Below are 20,672 nucleotides of genomic sequence, written 5' to 3'. Positions count from 1 at the left end.
TTATTTAACTTGAAGGATCGTTTTATAAATTTCCAATATTCAAATTTTGAAATCAATCCCTGTATATTATTATTATTGCAAAAACACCCAAGTCTTCGCACAGACATTATGGCCATGGAAAGTTGATCTGAGACACAGCGAAAGCTGAGAAAATTAAGCAATGCAGAGGCTTTTCCAAGGCGAAGATGAAGAACAGCAAGACTATCTGCTTGAGGACGCTGAAGTACTCTGTTCGCTCTCCCCTTTGCAGGTACATTGACGGAATATTTTATGACCTAATTCGCCATCGCTGTCTTAGTTCGAAGAGTTGATTTTTTACTGAATCTCACTGCGATTCGTAATTTGGTGTCTCTTTCCCCCTTCAATTGAGCGCAGAGAGTTTACGCGTTTGCTGCTTGTTTGCTCGCGGGACTTGTGTGCATGTTCCTGGTGAGAAATTCTTCGATCGTTTGAAGAAAAGTCAGCTTAATCTTATACATTTTTGTTTCTTAATTAGGGAAATGGATTGATTGAAATTTTTGGTTTTTGTGTTTCTGTGCAGTCGCTGATTGTTTTTGCAAACCCTATCAAATTCGCGTTGTTGTTTACATTTGGCAACTTGATGGCTATTGGAAGGTTTGTAGCTCAAATAGGCTGTTTTTGGGATACCTGCATATGTTGATTGTTTCTGTAATTTTTTCTTTTCGTGTTCTTAGTTTTGGGGCAGAGGAAAGTTAACATCCTCACAGAGGCAGGCTTGATGAAGTATTATTAGGATTGAAAACAATTTGTAGATTATAGGAAGTTGTGGTTCTATGGATGTTGGAATGATCGTGGCGTTGTTCTTAGTTTTTGGAGATCAATCCTGAGCATTCAATGAGCTAACTGTTTGAAGGTATCCTGCCGAGATTTCGAACATAGGGTGCCAGTGAAGCTTACATACATTCTTGAGTTCACCATTAAAATTTGTATGGAAATTGGTTTGTTTGAGATGTTAATTAGAAGTGAATAACCAAATATAAAGAGAAAAACCAGCATCGTACTCGTTACAATGCATTGTAGTTTGGATCGTTAATTTTCTAGGAAGGATAATGTGCAATATATGGGGATTTCATCTCAATTGTTTTAACAACTTGTGAAAATTGCATATGAATCGAAGTAAGTGGTGCAGAAACCAAGATCTGGGTAGACATTATTTTGGTTATTTTTTGATCCCGTCTTATTAGCGTCACTAGAATATAATGGCGTGTCTTTTTCTTGCCGGGGTTGACATTCGATTCTTCATTTCATTTGCTTTTCTAGTTTTCTAAATCGGGATATCTAATTGGCAGCACAGCTTTCCTGATTGGGTCAACGCAACAGCTTAGGATGATGTTTGATCCTGTCCGAGTATATGCTACCGCAATTTACATCGGGTGTGTCATTGTGGCGCTTGTCTGTGCTCTTCTTGTAAGTGTTTTCACCCTAACTGTGTAATACTGATTTCAAAATCTTACAAATTTGAAATAATGTCCCTACTCTCGCAGCCTAATGTTGCATCCCCGGTGGAAGATGTTATGAACTTCTAAACGATTAAATTGTTCATCCTAACGTCTATTCTTTAGTCTCCATGTTTTATATAAATAGTGTACATCGAATGAATCATATAAATTATAACCACTTTAATTGTGTCAACTCTTACTGTGCAATCTAATTGCTGCACCTCTTTACTTAACTGTTCATAAGTTTTTAATATCGAATGTCCTTTAACCAAGTGGTTAATCTTCTGTTTTTGGTTTTATTTCAGATTCACAGTAAGATACTTACTCTTATCGCGATCATTTGTGAAATATGTGCCCTCTTTTGGTAAGTTTGCGTATCTTTTATTCCATTTTCGATAGCTATTTATGCTTGCTTCTTGGCAACAATGTCGTTAACACAACAGATTGGGTCATTGCAGGTACAGTTTGAGCTATATTCCTTTCGCTCGTAGGATGGTTTCTGACTTGACAGTTCGTCTCTTCGACACTGAAATCTAGAGGTCTGTATTTGACACCAAATTCTTGGCCATTCCCATCAAGAAATTGAAGCATCATTGTTTTTCGTCGGTTTTTTGCAATCCAAGTTTTCCTCAGGATTCTGAACATTACGATTGATTTGCTCCACTGTTTTATCGAAAAGAATTACCAAAGTTTGTAAACAAAAATACTGTCTTGTTTGTGAAATCATGGTATGATATCGACCATTTATTTATATTGGTGATGCAGAAAGTAGAGCACAAAAGATTGTCGTTGAAGGCTGATTGTTTGTAAATTGTAACAAGAAGGAATGAGGAGGGGTTGTCTGTTTCGAACAAGCGTGGTAGGTAATAAGTTAAGGTAAGGTAAAGTTTAGTGGGCATGGGCATGTCTCAATCTTTCAACCACCAAAATGATGTAAGAGTGACGGTGACGTCATGGGTTCAAATCTTTAATATCTTCGATTTCGTTTGTCATTGATGGTTCATCTAATATAATTGGTTTTTTCAGGCTTAACTGTTATTAGGTTCGATAATTCAAATTTTTTAAGCCTTGAGATGTTACCTATCATATGGTCTGCTGGGATTTATTAGAGCTTATTTTAATAATAATAATAATAATTGCAAATTTTTACATTATAAAATTATTAAATAATAATACAATAAGATCGAAAATATTTTTTGGTCTATTAAATATTTATATTTAAATACTAAAGCATTACCCCACTATAACTTTTTTTAGCTGGGCCCATTGGTTGCTCTTTTTTTGGTATTTTTGTAGTTTTTTGTTTTGGTGGGAAAAGTTGCAGGGTGTGTGTTTGTTTGGGGGATTTGTTTGGATTTTCACCGTTCATTCCATTTTTTTTCTCCAAAAATATCAAATCAAACACTTATTTTTCATTTTTTATGTTATACTAAAAATTAATTTTACATTCAAAATATCACATCAATAACTATTTATATCACATCATACAACTATTCAAATTCAAAATTTTTACTATTTAAATCTTAATCCAAAATCCAAACCCCCAAACAAACACACCCGTATTGTATTCTTGCTGAGTCCCAGGTATGCAACGCCAGGACGCAGAGTACAATAACGAGTGATGCAGATGCATATCTGGTGCGGAGATCCATAGAGCCGCCACTAACCAACTACATGGCCCATCACGTGAGCGACTGCGCCTTTGAGAGCAGAGAGGTTCCACTTTACCCACTCACAATGGACAACGCTAACGCCAATCCACTTTTATTTTATTTTCTACAATAAATATTATTATTATTATTATTATTATTATTTAAATGTTAGAAAAAGTATCAGTGTGGGGCTGAGAATGGGAATGGATACCAAAATGTGATCGATCAATGAACAAACAAACTCCACTTTCAAACAAGGTGTTTGCTTGTAGGTTTTAGTTTTGATTTTGAGTTTTAAATAATATAAATTTAAATTAAAATAATTATATAAAAAAATATTGATATAATATTTTTAAAAAAATAAAATTAAACATGTAACATCAAACTCAAAACCCCACAAATCAAATCTAATGATATCTACTAGTGTGATTTGCTTTGTCGAACCTAATTTATAGAGTATTATATTCGATTGGAAATTTACCAAATAGATATTCAAATACATTTTTTTACAAAAATATATAATATTAAATAAAGATAATATTTAAACAAAATTTTAAATACAAACACAAATCAGTCAGAGGCAAATGGTTGTATATAAATAAATTATATATTTATATCTATTAAAAATAGTTCAAGTAAATTATATAAATGGTTGCAAGTAAATTTCAATCTTTAAAAATATTTATTTTAAGAAAATGAAAATGAAAATACAATGTGAATCACGTTCAGAAGGCTAAAACTAAACAGATCCTAAAGTTGTCACGGGACCACAGCATGATATTACAGCTCAAAAGTAACGGGACTCTTTCATGTGATTTATGCCCCCAACAGATTATATAGTCCGGGACCCCGAGACCCCACTCTATCAATGGGTGGATTTGTACTGTGCCCAGTCATTGATCGTTGGATTTGATCTGGCTCGTAGTCCCTGGACTATTTCAGATAATAGTTACAAAACTTCTCAATCTTTGCCAGTGACTGACATGTAACTTTCTTGCATTAACGGTCAAATATTCGGCCATCACTTTTGGTCCCTCAGCTCTTTTACAATTTTTATTTTATAATTTGTAAATTTTCTATTTCTCGAGTGTATTCTCGATAAATTTTCAATCGAATTTAATATTTTGTAAATTAGGCTCGACAAAGATAAGTTATATTAGGCAAACCATAAAGTGTTGAATGCTAGAAATTTTAAGAGAAAATAATGAAATTGTGTTATTGATCATCAAAATATGAAGCCTATACATAGGTAATACATAACATGCTAGATATACTCAAATCTAAGTAATTTAATCTATGGATAATATCAAATCTAAATATAAATTTACTAAATCTAAAACTGAATATCTAAAATATCTTAACATCCCCTCAAACTCAAGATAAGACAGTAGAGACCAACTTGAGTTTGTCCAAGAGTAATCGAAAACGGCCTGAAAGAAGAGATTTGGTGAAAATATTTGTTGTTTGATCTTCAGAGGATACTGAAACGAGACGAACTACTCCATTGACAATATATTGTCGAATGAAGTGACAATCAAGCTCAATATGTTTGGTGCGCTCGTGAAAGGTATCATTATGGGCTATCTTCATAGCACTCTGACTATCACATTGAAGAGTCATAGAAGATGGCTGAGGGGCACCAAGATCAGTGAGTAGCCGTCGAAGCCATAAAAGTTCTGAAGTAAAATCAGCAAGAGCACGATACTCTGACTCGACACTCGAGCGAGAAACTAAAGTTTGTTTCTTGCTGCGTCAAGAAATGAAAGAATCACCCAGGAAGAAGCGATAACCAGTGGTCAAGCGACGATCGGTGGGATCACCAGCCCAATCAGCATCAGAGTAACCGTTGAGAGTCAATGACGAGTTAGAGGAGAAGTGTAAGCCATGTAAAATAGTACCTTTCACATAACGAAGAATATGTAAGATGACAGAGTGGTGAGAGGTCCTCGGAGCTGCCATGAACTGAAGCGATATCTGGTCGAGTGACAGTCAAATAGATCAAGCTCCTAACAAGCTGACGATAAAAGGGTAAGATCATCAAGAAGAGAGCCATCACGAGGGGTAAGTCGAACGTCGTAGGCAAGTGGTGTAGATACTACCTGACAATCTGTAAGACCATCTTGAGCATGAAAATCAGAGGTATACTTAGCTTGGGACAGAAAGAAACCATCGGGAGAATAAGAGACTTCAAGCCCCAAAAAGTAGCGAAGAGGACCCAAGCTCTTCATCTCAAAGTGCTGGCTAAGATATACCTGTAGATTCAAAATACCAGATGCATCATATCCCGTGATGATCATATCATCAACATAAAGCAAGAGTATAACTATCTCAGATGAAGAATAACGAATAAATAAACCAGAGTCGTAAACACATGTGGTAAAACTAAACTCCAATAGTACAGCGCTGAATGTGGCATACCAAGCCCGAGGGGCCTGCTTCAACCTATTTAAAGCACGACGTAAGCAACAAACTTTTCCAGAAGACAAGAAACTTGGAGGAGGGGTCATATAAACTTCTTCAGAAAGTGTGTTGTAGGCATTAAAAATTAAATGTATAAATTAAATTAAATATCATGTATTTTGGAAGAAAATAAATTTTCAATAATATAAATATATGGTATTTAATTATGCACATATGTTAATTTTTGTACAATAAATATCAACCATTAATGCAAAAATATGCTTAAAATGGAAGATATCGTACAAATATTACTTGCATAAATAGAGCCATAATAAGTTTGGCAGCAAAATAAATTAATCTTGTCAATAAATGAAGTATATAAATTAATATCTTCCAAAAAAAGGCAATAATATAAAGATCTTGTCAATAAAGGAAGTATATAAATTAATATCTTCTAAAAAGACAATGATATGAAGATTTTGGCGAGAAAGGAAGGTGCACAATCAAATCCGTCAAGAATGAAAAGTAGCATCTTATGGAAATGGAAAAGATTATAAAATCTTTCCATCCACGTGGCACCATCCGAAAATGAAGCTAAGGCCACTCTCCCCTATAAATAGGAGCCTTGGCCAATTCATTAGACATCGAAGTTGCATCGAGGATTCAAGCAAATGGTAAGTCTCTAGACTCTTTATGTATTGTTCTTCATGTTCTTCGTGTCCTTCGAAGCGTTCTTCGTTGGAAGTCACTGATTTGGAAAAATGATCCAATATTGGTTGACGAATCGATGAAGTTAACGTTCTTCATCGTATGTCCAAGCCGGAGGAAGGATCAAAGCTCTCAAAGCCATTGAGGAATTCGTCAAAGCCAATGGTCTCCAAAGTTCCTCTCAAAGTTTCAAGATGTTCATCGCGTTCTTCAACAAAGCATCAACTAGGCCTTCTTCGATCCAAAAGTCAAAGAGACACGCCGCCAAAAGCGTTATAGAGCACTAAATCCACATTTTCAAGCATCAAAGTTCCAAAAGCTATTGAAGAGTTCATCAAAGCCAAGGAAGAACATCCAAAGTTCATCTCAAAGCTCCGAGGTGTTCATCGCATTCTTCACCAAAGCAACAACTCCGCCCTCTTCGATCCAAAAGTCAAAGAGACACGCCGCCAAAAGCGTTATGGAGCACCAAATCCACCTCTTTAAAGATCAAAGCTACGGATCGTCCAAAGAAGATATCGTTGATGCCGTAAGTGCGTTGGAGGCAAGAATTCAAATCCAAAGTTGAGGATCAAATCACCCGCACGGAGACCAAAGCCCTCCAAAAGCGGCAAAGTCAAACCAAAGATCAAAGCCTCGGATCATCCAAATAGGACATCAAATCCAAAGGCGACGATCAAATTGCTCGCATGGAGACCGAAGCTCTCCAAAAGGCGGAAAAGACAAACCAAAGATCAAAGCCGCGGATCGTCCAAAGAAGACACCAAATCCAAAGCAGATGATCAAAACGCTCACACGGAGACCAAAGCTCTCCAAAAGGCGGCAAAGGCAAACCAAAGATCAAAGCCGCGGATCGTCCAAAGAAGACACCAAATCCAAAGCCGTTGATCAAATCGTCCACACGGAGACCGAAGCTCTCCAAAAGGTGGAAAAGGCAAATCAAAGATCAAAGCCGCGGATCATCCAAAGAATACATCAAATCCAAAGCCGATGATCAAATCGCCCACACGGAGACCGAAGCTCTCCAAAAGGCGGAAAATACAACCAAAAATCAAAGTTGCGGATCGTCCAAAGAAGACATCAAATCCAAAACTGATGGTCGAATCGCCAACACAGAAACCAAAGCCCTCCAAAAGGCGGCAAAGCCAAATCAAAGATCAAAGCCTCGGATCGTCTAAAAAAAAGACATCAAATCCAAAGTCGAGGATCAAATCGCCTGCACGGAGACCAAAACTCTCCAAAGTCCGGCAAAGTCAAACTGAAGACCAAACCTCTTCGGATCAAAGAAGCCATCGAAAACCAAGTTGGAAAATAAATCGACCCGGAAGGAGAATCAAATGACCCATTTAAAGAATATGACCCGCTTTAAATTCAAATCAAATATAATTTGTACAAATTTTGTGTTTATTAAAAATAACACAATTTTTTGTCTACATGTGCTATGTAGGAATGCATTCTTGACATCTAACTGAAGAAGGGACCACTGACGAACAACCGCAACGGCAAGAAGACAACGAACAGTAGTGAGACGAGCAACGGGAGCAAAGGTCTGCTCGTAGTCAATTTCATACTCTTATCAAACTCAAGTTGGTTTCTGTTATACCACTTAAGTTTGAGGGGAATGTTGAATATAAACGCAAAAAAAAAAAAAAAAAACGCAAATAGAAATAAAAGTTGACTATCCGCCGGAGCAAAAAACGTGTGACTCTCTATCGGAGCTGAAAACAACATGACACTCCACCGGAGCAAAAAACGACATGACTCCACCGGAGCCGAAAATAAGATAAATCGCAAACACCAAACAGATCGCACGCACGCAAACAACAGACAAGCAGCGGACATATGGCAAATCGCAGACAAATTTCAGATCGCACGCAGGCAACGGACAAATAACGGGCATATAGCAGATTGCATACAAGTTTCAGATCGCACGCAGGCAACAGACAAGTAGCGGACAAATGACATATAGCAGGTATATTTCAAAATTACAAGACCTTCGGGTACAATTCAGGTTGAATTTACCCGGAGAAACGCAAGGTTATATCTACCGTATGAGAAAAATATGCTCTGATACCATGTTAGAAATTTTGGGGGAAAATAATGAGATTGTATTATTACTATATACCCACGTTACAAACAATTTTGCCAATTTCAAAAGATTATAGCCTTATTTGTCATAGTAAAAAGTAAGCCATCATTTACTCAATAAATGAAGAGCAAAGTGCCGTGAGTGAATTTATGATCGTGAAATTATGAGTTCAAATCAGTGCGCATTTGTTTTCCGTTATAAAAAATAATAATAATAATAATAAATAAATAAATGAAGAGCCAACTTAAAGTAGTTCCCAAACAATCTTTTTAAATCTATAGTGTTTGTATGTCCTAATTAGGCTAATCACGTTTTAATTTGGGGAGTGATTAAAACCATTAGAATTACATATACATTTGTCATAAAATAAAATAATTTTCTGTATTCTCCTTTATGTGATTCGTTTTAGTCTTCGCCACAATAATTTATAATATTTAAAAGAAAACTAATAGTAATATGACCAAAATAATATTTAAAATTTTATTCTCTTTGCACGATGAAGATTATATATTACATAGAAATAGTAAAGATGCAACTAATTAATAAATATTATCATAAAAATAGAAAGTAAATGCTGCTAAAAGAAAGATTCTGACGATATATATATGTTTGGTCTGTAATTTTTTGTTTGTATTTTGTATTTATAATTTTCTTTTAAATAATAATTTAATTTAAATTTTATTAAAAAAATCACAGAGAATTACTAATAAAAAAATAGAAAATGTTGCAAAAAGAACAAAATTTATACCTGAATTTTTTTAAATAAAAAAAATCAGTTGAATATAAATGCTTTGTTAGGTACCTGCGTGTGTCTCAACTAACACAATTAGAGTGTGTTTGTTAGGGCTTTTGGATTTTAAGTTAAAATTTAAATAGTAAAAATTTTGAAGAAATAGTAATATGATTGTGATATAAATAGATATTGATATAATATTTTGAATGTAAAATTGATTTTTAATATAATATAAATAAAAAAGAATATTTCATTTGATATTTTTTGAAAAAAAAATTCATAAATAGTAAAAATATGGAGAAATCCGCCAATTTTTACTATTTAGATTTTTATTTTTTTTACTTAAAAAATATAATATCAAACAATTATTTTCTTTTTTTATATTATATTAAAATTTTATTTTACATTTAAAACATCACGTCAATTTCTATTTATATCACATCAAATAATTATTCAAATTTAATTTTTTAGTATTAAAAATCCAAATAAAAAACCACAAGCAAACACATTAGTGTTTTTTAAATAGATATATTTTTTTATGTTATATAAAAAAAAAAAATTATATATTATATTACTACTTGTACATTGAATTTTCGATTATATTTCTTGAATCTATCATCATATTGAAGGAACAAATCCAAAGATATATAATAATAATAATAATAATAATAATAATAATAATAATACAAAGAAAATAAATAATAAAAAATAATAAAAAAATAAAAAATTATTATTACACTCCTTTTAGTATTTTACAAGAGTTAGGGTGTGTTTGTTTGTGAATACTTGTTAATCTTGATATTTTGAATATCAAATTAATTTTTATATAATATAAAATAGATATTTAATTTGATATTTTTTAAATTTTTTTTAATAAATAATAAAATCCAGATATAAAAAAAAAACACTTTTAATATACCTTTTCATCATAATATATACTGCAAAAATAAAAAATAAATTTGAGCGCCGCTAAAGCTGGTCGTTACCTCCAAATCTATATCTGCCACGTGTACATTGCACAAACCAATAACCGCTCGAGTTATCAATGGTTAATTACAGTAACTGTAATTTCCCATTTTGTCCGTTTATAATTACTGCTGGGTACTTGTTAGGTTAATAATTACTCCATAAAGAAAGAAACCATTAAATTAAATTAAATTAAAATTTCCAATATTTGCGTCATTTATGGTTTCCTAGAAATTACGGAAGCATGAAGTGTGATTCTCATTCCATGACATGGGTTAGCAATACATCACATCACTTCAACATACATACATACATACGCTCTCCATAAATACGCACCAACTCCATTCCAAACACGAAGTGCAGACGGAGCCAGCTCGCCACCACTCCACGGCGGCGTTTTTTCTCCTCTTTTGTCAGTTGTCTGCTAACGACACGCCATCCGACACCTTCTCGGACTTTACGGGAGCAGTAGTGTTGAACAGAAATTTCTCCTGTTTCTGATTTATTTCCAGATTTCCGCGCATTTCAATTGATGTTCGTCGCGCAATTGAGCGGTTTCCGTGCCTGAATCGCCCTGATTCTTTGCCAGATCTGATCAATTGTCGTCGCTTGTGTATAATTGAACAAACGGAGGAATAGCATTTGATATTTGTCGATCAATTTGGGAATAATCCGGTGAAGATGTCGACGGTGTCGGGATCGGGAATCCAGGTGAGAGGCGGTACCTTGGTGAAGTCAGACTGCGCCTCGGGACACCAGCTAAATGCTTTGACGGCTTTAAGCCGGAGGATTCGGGTGTCCCGAGGCTCTGTTGCGAGGCACAGGAGGGTGTTCCTGGAGAATGGATTTGTTCACGGCGCAAAGCTCCGGGATTGTGCTGCCTCGAGGTTTCTTCGAGGGCAGAAAGACGGGTCGGGTCATTGTCGCATTAAGCGGGCAGTGATTAAGAATGCAATGTCTCAGGTGCCGGAAGAGCCGCTCGGACTGTACGATCCGTCATTAGACAAGGACTCCTGCGGGGTCGGGTTCGTTGCCGAGCTGTCTGGTGAAAGCAGCCGGAAAACGGTAAGTATTATTTGCATGGATGGATTGAAGCGACCTTATTTGCCCTTTCATGCATTTGTTGTTTCGTGATTGCGTAGGTTACCGATGCTATCGAGATGCTGCTGCGCATGTCGCACCGAGGTGCTTGTGGGTGCGAGACGAATACCGGAGATGGCGCTGGAATTCTCGTGGGGCTTCCCCATGATTTTTACAGACAGGTTGGTTATTATTTACTGGTTGTTATTATTTAAGTTTAGAAAAAGCTGCTCGAGGATTGTGAGATGTGCTAATGAGCTCTTTGATTAACTCAAGGCAACTAAAGCTTCTGGGTTTGAGCTTCCTCCGCCAGGGGAATATGCCGTTGGCATGTTTTTCTTGCCTACTTCAGACAGTCGAAGGGAACAAAGTAAAGTTGTATTTGCGAAGGTAATTAATAATAGCCAAAACTTTTCTAGTTTGATTGTTTGGCACATGATGATAAGATTATATTTATGCATATCGACATTGCAGGTAGCTGAATCACTTGGCCATACAGTACTTGGGTGGCGCCCAGTCCCCACAAACAACTCGGGATTGGGCAACTCTGCTCTGCAAACTGAACCAGTTATTGAGCAAGTTTTTGTGACAGCCTCTCCGAGGTCAAAGGCTGATTTAGAGCAACAGGTGTAAACTGCTGGCCCGAAATGATATGTCAGCATTAATGCAACATAAGTTTTTCGTACATTTGTCTCTCACCAACTCTTTAATACCATGACAGATGTACATATTAAGGAAGCTATCTATGGTAGCTATCCGATCTGCTCTCAATCTCCAACATGGTGCAGTTAGAGATTTTTACATCTGTTCACTGTCATCTAGGTTTGTGTCTGTGGATATCTGTCTGTTTTGAAATGATTTTTACGTACAATAATTAGTTCTGATTTTTGTGCTGGTCTTTCGTAGGACTGTTGTCTACAAAGGTCAATTGAAACCTGAACAATTGAAAGAATACTACTATGCTGATCTGGGTGATGAAAGGTTTACAAGCTACATGGCCCTGGTAAATATTTTATCCATTCTGTGTGTTGTTTCTATGCTGACTCCTAGTTTACGACAAACAGCATGGGATCAACGGATTAATGGCCATATTGAGGAATGACTTCTGAGGAATTGCTGTATGAATGATCTCTTATGTTCTTCAACACCCTTGATCACTATTTGAATTTGGATGCTGGAATTGAATATTTGGGTGAGTTGGTGAGGAACTTCTTTATGAAGTTAATATGTTTGCGGAAACCTGGTATTGTTCTGCTGTGTATGATGAACGGGGGTTTGTGCTGCTCATCTGCGCCTAGGGTCGAATAGTTTGCTTTCTAGTGGCATATTATATATCATGTTGAAGTGCCCGGGAGATAAAATTTCTACGGACCTGATTGAATTTGTTTATAATTCTCTTGAAGGTACACTCCCGATTCTCGACAAACACATTTCCTAGCTGGGATCGAGCTCAGCCGATGCGTGTCATAGGACACAATGGAGAAATAAATACACTTAGGGGAAATGTCAATTGGTAGGCCCTTATTTTTACTTGGGTCTCCTGTATATATTCCAGAGGAAATTAGTCAGTCCTTGATACCCGTTCTCATATATTTCTGATAAATTTGTTCCTTAAAAGATTAATTCAACATGCCATATATCTGTGTCCATTTCGTAGGATGAAGGCTCGTGAGGGTCTTCTACAAATGAAGAAACTTGGCCTCTCGAAGGAGGAAATGAAAAAACTTTTACCCATTGTGGATGCCAGCTCATCTGATTCAGGTGCATTTACCACAAAATTTCCCTTCTTGAAGTTGCATATCCAGGAACATCTCTCTGTGCACCCTTCGTTGCAAATTGCAATTTTTAAATGGTTCTACGATTCCTATGTTCTGCTTAGAATCTTATTTTTCTGAAAATTTTTAACTGACCTACAACCCTTCAGGTGCATTTGATGGTGTACTCGAGTTTTTAGTTAGAGCTGGCAGAAGTCTACCTGAAGCAATCATGATGATGATTCCAGAGGCCTGGCAAAACGATAAAAACATGGATCCACATCGGAAGGCTCTCTATGAATATTTCTCTGCTCTAATGGAACCGTGGGATGGCCCTGCTTTGATATCCTGTATGTCTTTTAAGAATATAGTAGTTTCTTACAATTGTAATTTTCTATTTGTTTACAACTTTTTTTTTTGTCAGTTACTGATGGGCGTTATCTTGGAGCAACTCTGGATAGAAATGGATTACGTCCTGGTCGCTTTTACATTACTCACAGTGGTAGAGTTATCATGGCAAGTGAAGTTGGAGTAGTTGATGTTCCCCCAGAAGATGTATCCAGGAAAGGAAGACTTAATCCTGGTATGATGCTTCTAGTGGACTTTGAGAAGCATATTGTTGTAGATGATGAAGCCTTGAAGCAGCAATATTCACTTGCAAGACCTTACGTGGAGTGGCTTAAAAGGCAAAAGATCCAATTGAATGATATAGTTGAATCTGTTAGGGAATGTGACCGGATCCCTCCTCCAGTGTCTGGTGTTTTACTGGTTAGAATTACTGTTTAACTTTTTTACGCTATCAAACACAGTTACTCATTTTTCACATACTAAGTAATATTTATGCTGTGTTCAGGCATCTTCAGATGATGATAATATGGAAAGCATGGGGATTCATGGTCTATTGTCCCCGTTAAAGGCATTTGGGTATGCCATTTTCTTATTCCTTATATTTTATACATTTTCTCATCACATCCCCAGAAAGGAAGTAATTTAGCCCCACCTCTGCAGTTACACTGTTGAATCCTTGGAGATGTTGTTGCTTCCAATGGCAAAAGATGGCATTGAAGCCCTTGGTTCAATGGGAAATGATGCTCCATTGGCAGTAATGTCCAACAGAGAGAAACTTACATTTGAATATTTCAAGCAGATGTTTGCTCAGGTCACAAACCCTCCAATTGATCCTATCAGAGAAAAGATTGTTACCTCTATGGACTGCATGATTGGTCCAGAGGGTGATCTTACTGAGATTACAGAGGAGCAGTGCCATCGCCTCTCACTTAAAGGACTTTTGCTATCAATTACAGAAATGGAAGCAATGAAAAAGATGGACTACAGGGGATGGCGTAGCAAAGTTCTTGATATAACATATTCCATGGATCGTGGTAGGAAGGGATTGGAGGAGACCTTAGCTAGAATATGTTCTGAAGCACATGATGCAATCAAGGAGGGCTACACAACGCTTGTGCTTTCCGATAGAGGTACACAGTCCTGTTTATGGAAAAGATGATTTAGAAGAGTATTCACTTCTTGTATTTTTTAAAAACTTATTGTCAGTTATTTTGACTAATGCATTTTTCATGTGATTGTTCTAGCTTTCTCACCAAATCGTATCGCCGTCAGCTCTCTCTTGGCTGTTGGTGCTGTACATCAGGATCTAGTAAATAAGCTTGAACGAACCCGTGTTGCATTGATTGTTGAATCTGCTGAACCCCGCGAAGTGCACCATTTCTGTACACTTGTCGGGTTTGGGGCTGATGCAGTCTGCCCTTATTTGGCCATTGAAGCTATTTGGAGATTGCAAATGGATGGAAAAGTTTCACCCAAAGCTGATGGTGAATTCCACACAAAGGAGGAGCTTGTCAAAAAGTATTTTAAAGCTATCAATTATGGCATAATGAAGGTCCTTGCTAAAATGGGTATATCAACTTTGGCCTCTTATAAGGGTGCTCAGATATTTGAAGCTGTTGGTCTATCTACAGAGGTGATTGAACGATGTTTCAAGGGAACTCCAAGCAGAGTTGAGGGTGCAACATTTGAGATGCTTGCACATGATGCACTACAGTTGCATGAGCTGGCTTTCCCAACACGGTCGTTACCTCCTGGTAGTGCTGAGTCTGTTGCACTTCCTCACCATGGGGAATACCACTGGAGAAAAGGTGGTGAGATTCACCTAAATGACCCACTTGCCATTGCAAAGTTACAAGAGGCTGCCAGATCCAACAGTGTAGCTGCCTACAAAGAGTACTCTAGGCGTATCCAGGAATTGAACAAGTCCTGTAATCTAAGAGGTCTTTTGAAATTTAAAGAGGCTGTTGTTCAAGTTCCTTTGGAAGAAGTTGAACCAGCAAGTGAAATTGTGAAGCGTTTTTGCACTGGAGCTATGAGTTACGGGTCAATATCATTGGAGGCACATACTACTCTAGCTATTGCAATGAACACAATTGGGGGAAAATCAAACACTGGTATGTCCTTTTGTTGTGTCATTTCTGTATTATGTTTACTTATGCTAACATAGATTGCCTGTGTTTTTGCGATGGCTGGTCCAGCTTTACATAATTAATGGGTTTAATATTTCTATCATTGGATGGCTGGTCCAGCTTTACACAATCAATTGTATCCTGTCTACATTCAACCTTTTCATTTTCAATCAATTGAAGCTTTGATATTTTGTGGAAAGGTGAGGGAGGTGAACAGCCCTCTCGCATGGAGCCTCTTGCAGATGGTTCTAGGAATCCAAAGAGAAGTTCTATTAAGCAGGTTGCCAGTGGAAGATTTGGAGTTTCTAGCTATTATCTCACAAATGCAGATGAGCTACAAATTAAAATGGCTCAGGTATACCTTTTATATGTTGCTCTATTAAGATGTAGGTTTCGTTACTGTTTGTCTACACTTGAGTCGGAACCGTGGTTCCTTTCGTTTATGAATTCACGTTCATGGACAGATGATGCTGTGTCAGCAAAGCACCCTATGGTGCCTTTGCATACCTACATATGACCTTTGGTGAGGTTTTTGGTTCATATGCTTTTTATGAGATTTTTTAAAAGTTTGCTAATTTAAAGGTTGTCATTCTGCAGGGGGCGAAACCTGGTGAAGGTGGTGAACTTCCCGGGCACAAGGTCGTAGGTGACATTGCTGTGACAAGGAATTCTACTGCTGGGGTGGGACTCATTAGTCCTCCTCCTCATCATGACATCTATTCGATTGAAGATCTTGCACAATTGATTTATGATCTGAAGGTAGCTCTTTGTGCTTTATCATGGCTACATATTATTTGTTAATATTCAGTTGATGTATATCCTTTTGGTTTGTTGTAGAATGCAAATCCAGGTGCTCGTGTTAGTGTGAAGTTGGTTTCTGAAGCTGGTGTTGGAGTGATAGCCAGTGGTGTTGTCAAGGGTCATGCAGACCATGTCTTGATATCTGGTCATGATGGAGGTACCGGAGCTGCACGGTGGACTGGCATAAAGAGTGCGGGTCTTCCATGGGAACTTGGTATTGCCGAAACCCACCAAACCTTAGTTGCTAATGATCTCCGTGGCCGCACTGTCCTTCAGACTGATGGCCAGCTGAAAACCGGAAGAGATGTTGCCATTGCTGCTCTTCTTGGTGCAGAGGAATTTGGTTTTAGTACTGCACCCCTTATAACATTGGGCTGCATTATGATGCGGAAGTGTCATAAAAATACTTGTCCTGTAGGTATTGCCACTCAAGATCCAGTTCTCAGGGAAAAGTTTGCTGGTGAACCCGAATATGTCATCAACTTCTTCTTCATGCTGGCTGAAGAGGTAAGGGAGATCATGTCTCAGCTTGGCTTTCGAAAACTTGAGCAAATGGTGGGTCGTGCAGACATGCTTGAGGTGGATAATGATGTGATCAAGGATAACGATAAGCTAAAGAACATTGATTTATCCTTCTTACTCCGACCAGCTGCTGATATCAGACCAGATGCAGCACAATATTGTGTGCAGAAACAGGATCATGGCTTGGATCTGGCTTTGGATAATAAACTAATAGATCTAGCCAAGCCTGCCTTAGAAAAAAATGTTCCTGTGTATATTGAATCACCTGTTTGCAATGAAAACCGAGCTGTTGGAACCATGTTAAGCCATGAAGTGACGAAGCGATACCATGTGAAGGGGCTTGCTGCAGATACTATTCATGTCAAACTCAGTGGAAGCGCTGGCCAGAGTCTTGGGGCTTTTCTTTGCCCTGGAATCACTTTGGAGCTTGAAGGTGATAGCAACGATTATGTTGGCAAAGGTTTGTCAGGCGGAAAAATTGTTGTTTATCCACCTAAAGGAAGCACGTTTGATCCAAAGGAAAACATTGTCATTGGGAATGTGGCACTTTATGGAGCCACAAGTGGAGAAGCCTATTTTAATGGGATGGCTGCAGAAAGATTTTCAGTTCGCAATTCTGGGGCCAAAGCTGTTGTGGAAGGCGTAGGTGACCATGGGTGCGAGTACATGACTGGTGGAACTGTTGTTGTGCTTGGGAAGACTGGAAGGAACTTTGCTGCCGGAATGAGTGGGGGGATTGCCTTTGTTCTTGATATCAATTCCACTTTCGGGTCCCGTTGCAATCTAGAGTTGGTGGATCTTTATCCTGTTGAAGAAGAGGAGGATATTTTGACGCTCAGAATGATGATACAGCAACATCAGCGCCACACAGGCAGCCAATTAGCTAGAGAAGTGCTTGCTGAATTTGACAGTCTTTTACCAAAATTTATCAAGGTCTTCCCACGCGACTATAAACGCATTCTTGATAGCCAGAGAGCAGGTGAAACAGAAAAAGCTGCTGCTGAAAATGCTGCCAAAGAGACTGAGACCCAAGAAGAAGTGGAGTTGAAAGAAAAAGATGCTTTTGAAGAGCTTAAGAAGCTGGCAGCTAGATCTGTTGGAGAAAATCCCAGCCAGGTAAGCGTTTTGATATCCACGACAATTTCATGCTTCCAACTGCAGAGCAAGATACTTGATATCTAGGGTTTCTTCTAACAAGAGATTTGTGAATGCATAGGTTGTTAAAGTTGAATCTCCCAGGAGACCAACTACGGTTCCAGATGCTATCAAGAATAGGGGTTTTGTTGCTTATGAGCGGGAGGGGATTTCATACAGGGATCCTAATGCCCGGATGAATGACTGGAATGAAGTTATGGAAGAGACAAAACCTGGCCCACTGTTGAAAACGCAATCTGCTCGCTGTATGGATTGCGGCACTCCTTTTTGTCATCAGGTAAAAAACAAAAATGAAAAAAAAAAAAAAAAAAAAAGAAAAGAAAAGAAAAGAGTCACAGTACTAGAGCACTCCAAGGGCGTGTTTGTTTGGAGGATTGGATTGAATTTATTTTATTCATTCCATATTTTTTTAAAAAATATCAAATTAAATACCTATTTTTTATTATTTTTATATTATATTAAAAATCAATTTTACATTCAAAACATCACATCAATACCTATTTATATCACATTATACAATTATTCAAATTCAAAATTTTTACTATTCAAATCTCAAATTCAAAATCCAAACCACCAAACAAACACACCCGAGTTTACTCGCGATATTTTTTTAACTCTGCTCTATGCTCGCCAAAATGTCACCCTTGCAGGAGAACTCGGGATGTCCTCTTGGGAATAAAATACCTGAATTTAATGAGTTGGTGTACCAAAATAGATGGCGAGAAGCATTGGACAGGCTTCTGGAGACTAACAACTTCCCCGAGTTCACAGGTCGTGTTTGTCCTGCACCTTGTGAAGGTTCTTGTGTGCTTGGTATCATCGAAAATCCTGTCACAATAAAAAGCATTGAATGCTCCATCATAGATAAAGCATTTGAGGAGGGATGGATGGTGCCTCGCCCCCCTTCAAAAAGAACTGGGTACATCTTATATTATAATTGCATTATATTACATTGTTCATTTGTTCCTTGCTTTAGGGATGTTATATTGTTGGTTGGTCTCTTACAATCATCCATCTATTTCAGGAAAAAAGTTGCAATTGTTGGAAGTGGACCTGCAGGCTTGGCTGCTGCTGATCAGCTAAACAAGATGGGTCATTCTGTGACAGTGTTTGAGCGTGCTGACAGAATTGGTGGTCTAATGATGTATGGAGTGCCGAACATGAAGACTGACAAAGTCGATGTAGTTCAGAGACGTGTAGATCTCATGGAAAAGGAAGGAGTAAACTTTGTTGTTAATGCTAATGTTGGAAAGGACCCCTCATATTCAATAGATCGACTCAACGGGGAGCATGATGCCCTTTTATTGGCTGTTGGAGCAACAAAACCAAGGTATGGTTCGAAGACACTGTTACCACTGTATGAAGTTGGACTTGTATGTTTATAAATTTAAACACTGATCAGACTTTTGGACTAATTGGGCAGGGACCTTCCTGTTCCTGGACGAGACCTTTCTGGAGTCCATTTTGCCATGGAGTTCCTCCATGCAAATACTAAAAGCTTGCTTGACAGCAATCTCGACGATGGAAAATATATCTCTGCCAAGGGAAAGAAAGTAGTGGTGATAGGTGGAGGCGACACTGGTACTGATTGTATTGGCACATCTATCAGGCATGGCTGTACTGGCATTATTAATCTAGAACTTCTTCCGGAGCCACCTCGCTCAAGGGCTCCTGGAAACCCATGGCCTCAGGTGATACACTCTGTCCACACGATTTTTATCTTCCTAATTGCCAACCAACTTACTTATTTAGTTGGAATTTTTTATTGGAACAATCATTCATGTTTTGGCCTCATTTCTCCGCAGTGGCCGCGTGTTTTCCGCGTGGATTATGGGCATCAAGAAGCTGCTGCCAAGTTTGGCAAGGATCCACGGTCTTATGAAGTTTTGACTAAACGTTTTATTGGAGATGAGAATGGAGTGGTTAAAGGACTTGAGGTTGTGCATGTCAAATGGGAAAAGGATGCTACTGGGAAGTTCCAATTTAAGGAAGTTGAAGGTTCAGAAGAGATTCTTGAAGCTGATCTAGTGTTACTGGCCATGGGATTCCTTGGACCTGAACAGGTTAGTGAGTGTTTATTACTAAGCTGTCTACAGAACTCTTTTGTTGCCATTGGCATTGTTCTTTCTGAATACAGGTGGATAAGGTCATTGTTGATTAGTCCTTTATTAATATACCATTTTTGTTCTTTCAGTTACTTGCTGATCAACTGGGACTTGAACAAGACAATCGGTCAAATTTTAAAGCTGATTATGGTCGTTTCTCCACCAACATTGAAGGGGTATTTGCCGCCGGGGATTGCAGACGAGGACAATCTCTTGTGGTGTGGGCTATCTCTGAAGGCAGACAAGCAGCTGCTCAAGTAGATAAATATCTCATGAAAAGCTACGACAGCAATGCTGAAGAACAGGATGCACTTTCCGAGAGACAAGACAGCAACAGACAAAGAGTAATGTCTTAATATGCTTTGCCTGTCCGAGAGACAAGACAGCAACAGACAAAGAGTAATGCCTTAATATGCTTTGCCTGTCGCTATAAATTCGAGCACAAGTCAAGCTATCCTAGTCAGGGGTCGAAATATGTATCAGATCAGACCCTACACTAAATCCCGCAGAATAAAGCTAAAGGCTGGACCTAGGATCTAGATTTTAAGGTAGCGACACCATTTGCATTTGGCCAAAATTTTTTGGTTGTTTGAGTGCTCACATTCTATGTTGAGTCGACTGAATAATTTAAAATGTACAGGATAGCTCTTCAATGCCCTCCCAGTATAAAGAAACTGGGAGATTATGTCTTGCTTGCTTTGGCTTGTCTTGTTAAACTCACTTGTTGCAATACTATCTGGAATTCTCCATCTTCTCTATTTTCTCTGGGA

The 20,672-nt window shown here is 37.9% G+C and overlaps 2 protein-coding genes across 3 annotated transcripts; both read left to right on the top strand.

Moving 5' to 3' along the window:
* Positions 1–94: 94 nt before the first annotated feature.
* On the top strand, positions 95–2,492 carry LOC127259759 (uncharacterized). The gene is made up of 7 exons (XM_051287349.1): positions 95–250; positions 376–429; positions 542–615; positions 1,311–1,428; positions 1,766–1,824; positions 1,919–1,999; positions 2,226–2,492. Exons 1-6 carry the CDS (start codon positions 161–163, stop codon positions 1,995–1,997), a joined length of 474 nt encoding a protein of 157 aa, XP_051143306.1. The 5' UTR covers positions 95–160; the 3' UTR covers positions 1,998–1,999; positions 2,226–2,492.
* A 7,844-nt stretch (positions 2,493–10,336) lies between these two features.
* On the top strand, positions 10,337–20,653 carry LOC127259584 (glutamate synthase 1 [NADH], chloroplastic-like). 2 transcript variants are annotated; one of them, XM_051286992.1, is made up of 22 exons: positions 10,337–11,073; positions 11,151–11,270; positions 11,365–11,478; positions 11,563–11,715; positions 11,810–11,910; positions 11,995–12,091; positions 12,492–12,601; positions 12,746–12,849; positions 13,013–13,192; positions 13,267–13,610; positions 13,696–13,766; positions 13,851–14,320; positions 14,435–15,304; positions 15,520–15,674; positions 15,917–16,078; positions 16,157–17,758; positions 17,859–18,074; positions 18,448–18,716; positions 18,822–19,127; positions 19,221–19,488; positions 19,603–19,860; positions 19,992–20,653. In XM_051286992.1, the coding sequence occupies exons 1-22, from the start codon at positions 10,690–10,692 to the stop codon at positions 20,256–20,258; spliced, it is 6,621 nt and encodes a 2,206-aa protein (XP_051142949.1). In that variant the 5' UTR covers positions 10,337–10,689; the 3' UTR covers positions 20,259–20,653. The 2 variants fall into 2 exon arrangements, with proteins under 2 accessions (XP_051142949.1, XP_051142950.1); XM_051286993.1 differs by lacking the exons at positions 10,337–11,073; positions 11,151–11,270; positions 11,365–11,478; positions 11,563–11,715; positions 11,810–11,910 and adding an exon at positions 12,153–12,280 and having other exon boundaries at positions 12,027–12,069.
* The last annotated feature ends 19 nt before the right edge of the window (positions 20,654–20,672 follow it).

Source organism: Andrographis paniculata, unplaced genomic scaffold (genome assembly GCF_009805555.1).
Source record: "Andrographis paniculata isolate CXL003 unplaced genomic scaffold, ASM980555v1 Contig60END, whole genome shotgun sequence".
NCBI classification, from domain to species: Eukaryota; Viridiplantae; Streptophyta; class Magnoliopsida; order Lamiales; family Acanthaceae; genus Andrographis; species Andrographis paniculata.
This window is presented reverse-complemented; position numbering and strand designations above follow the sequence as displayed.

Excerpts from the sequence above, each read along its gene's own strand:
- LOC127259759 (XM_051287349.1), top strand. The coding sequence starts at position 161 with ATGCAGAGGCTTTTCCAAGGCGAAGATGAAGAACAGCAAGACTATCTG. Across the intron at positions 1,429-1,765 it reads CGCTTGTCTGTGCTCTTCTT|ATTCACAGTAAGATACTTAC; the intron begins GTAAGTGTTTTC and ends GTTTTATTTCAG. Across the intron at positions 1,825-1,918 it reads GAAATATGTGCCCTCTTTTG|GTACAGTTTGAGCTATATTC; the intron begins GTAAGTTTGCGT and ends GGGTCATTGCAG.
- LOC127259584 (XM_051286992.1), top strand. The coding sequence starts at position 10,690 with ATGTCGACGGTGTCGGGATCGGGAATCCAGGTGAGAGGCGGTACCTTG. Across the intron at positions 13,611-13,695 it reads CAGTGTCTGGTGTTTTACTG|GCATCTTCAGATGATGATAA; the intron begins GTTAGAATTACT and ends TGCTGTGTTCAG. Across the intron at positions 17,759-17,858 it reads TTGGAGAAAATCCCAGCCAG|GTTGTTAAAGTTGAATCTCC; the intron begins GTAAGCGTTTTG and ends GTGAATGCATAG.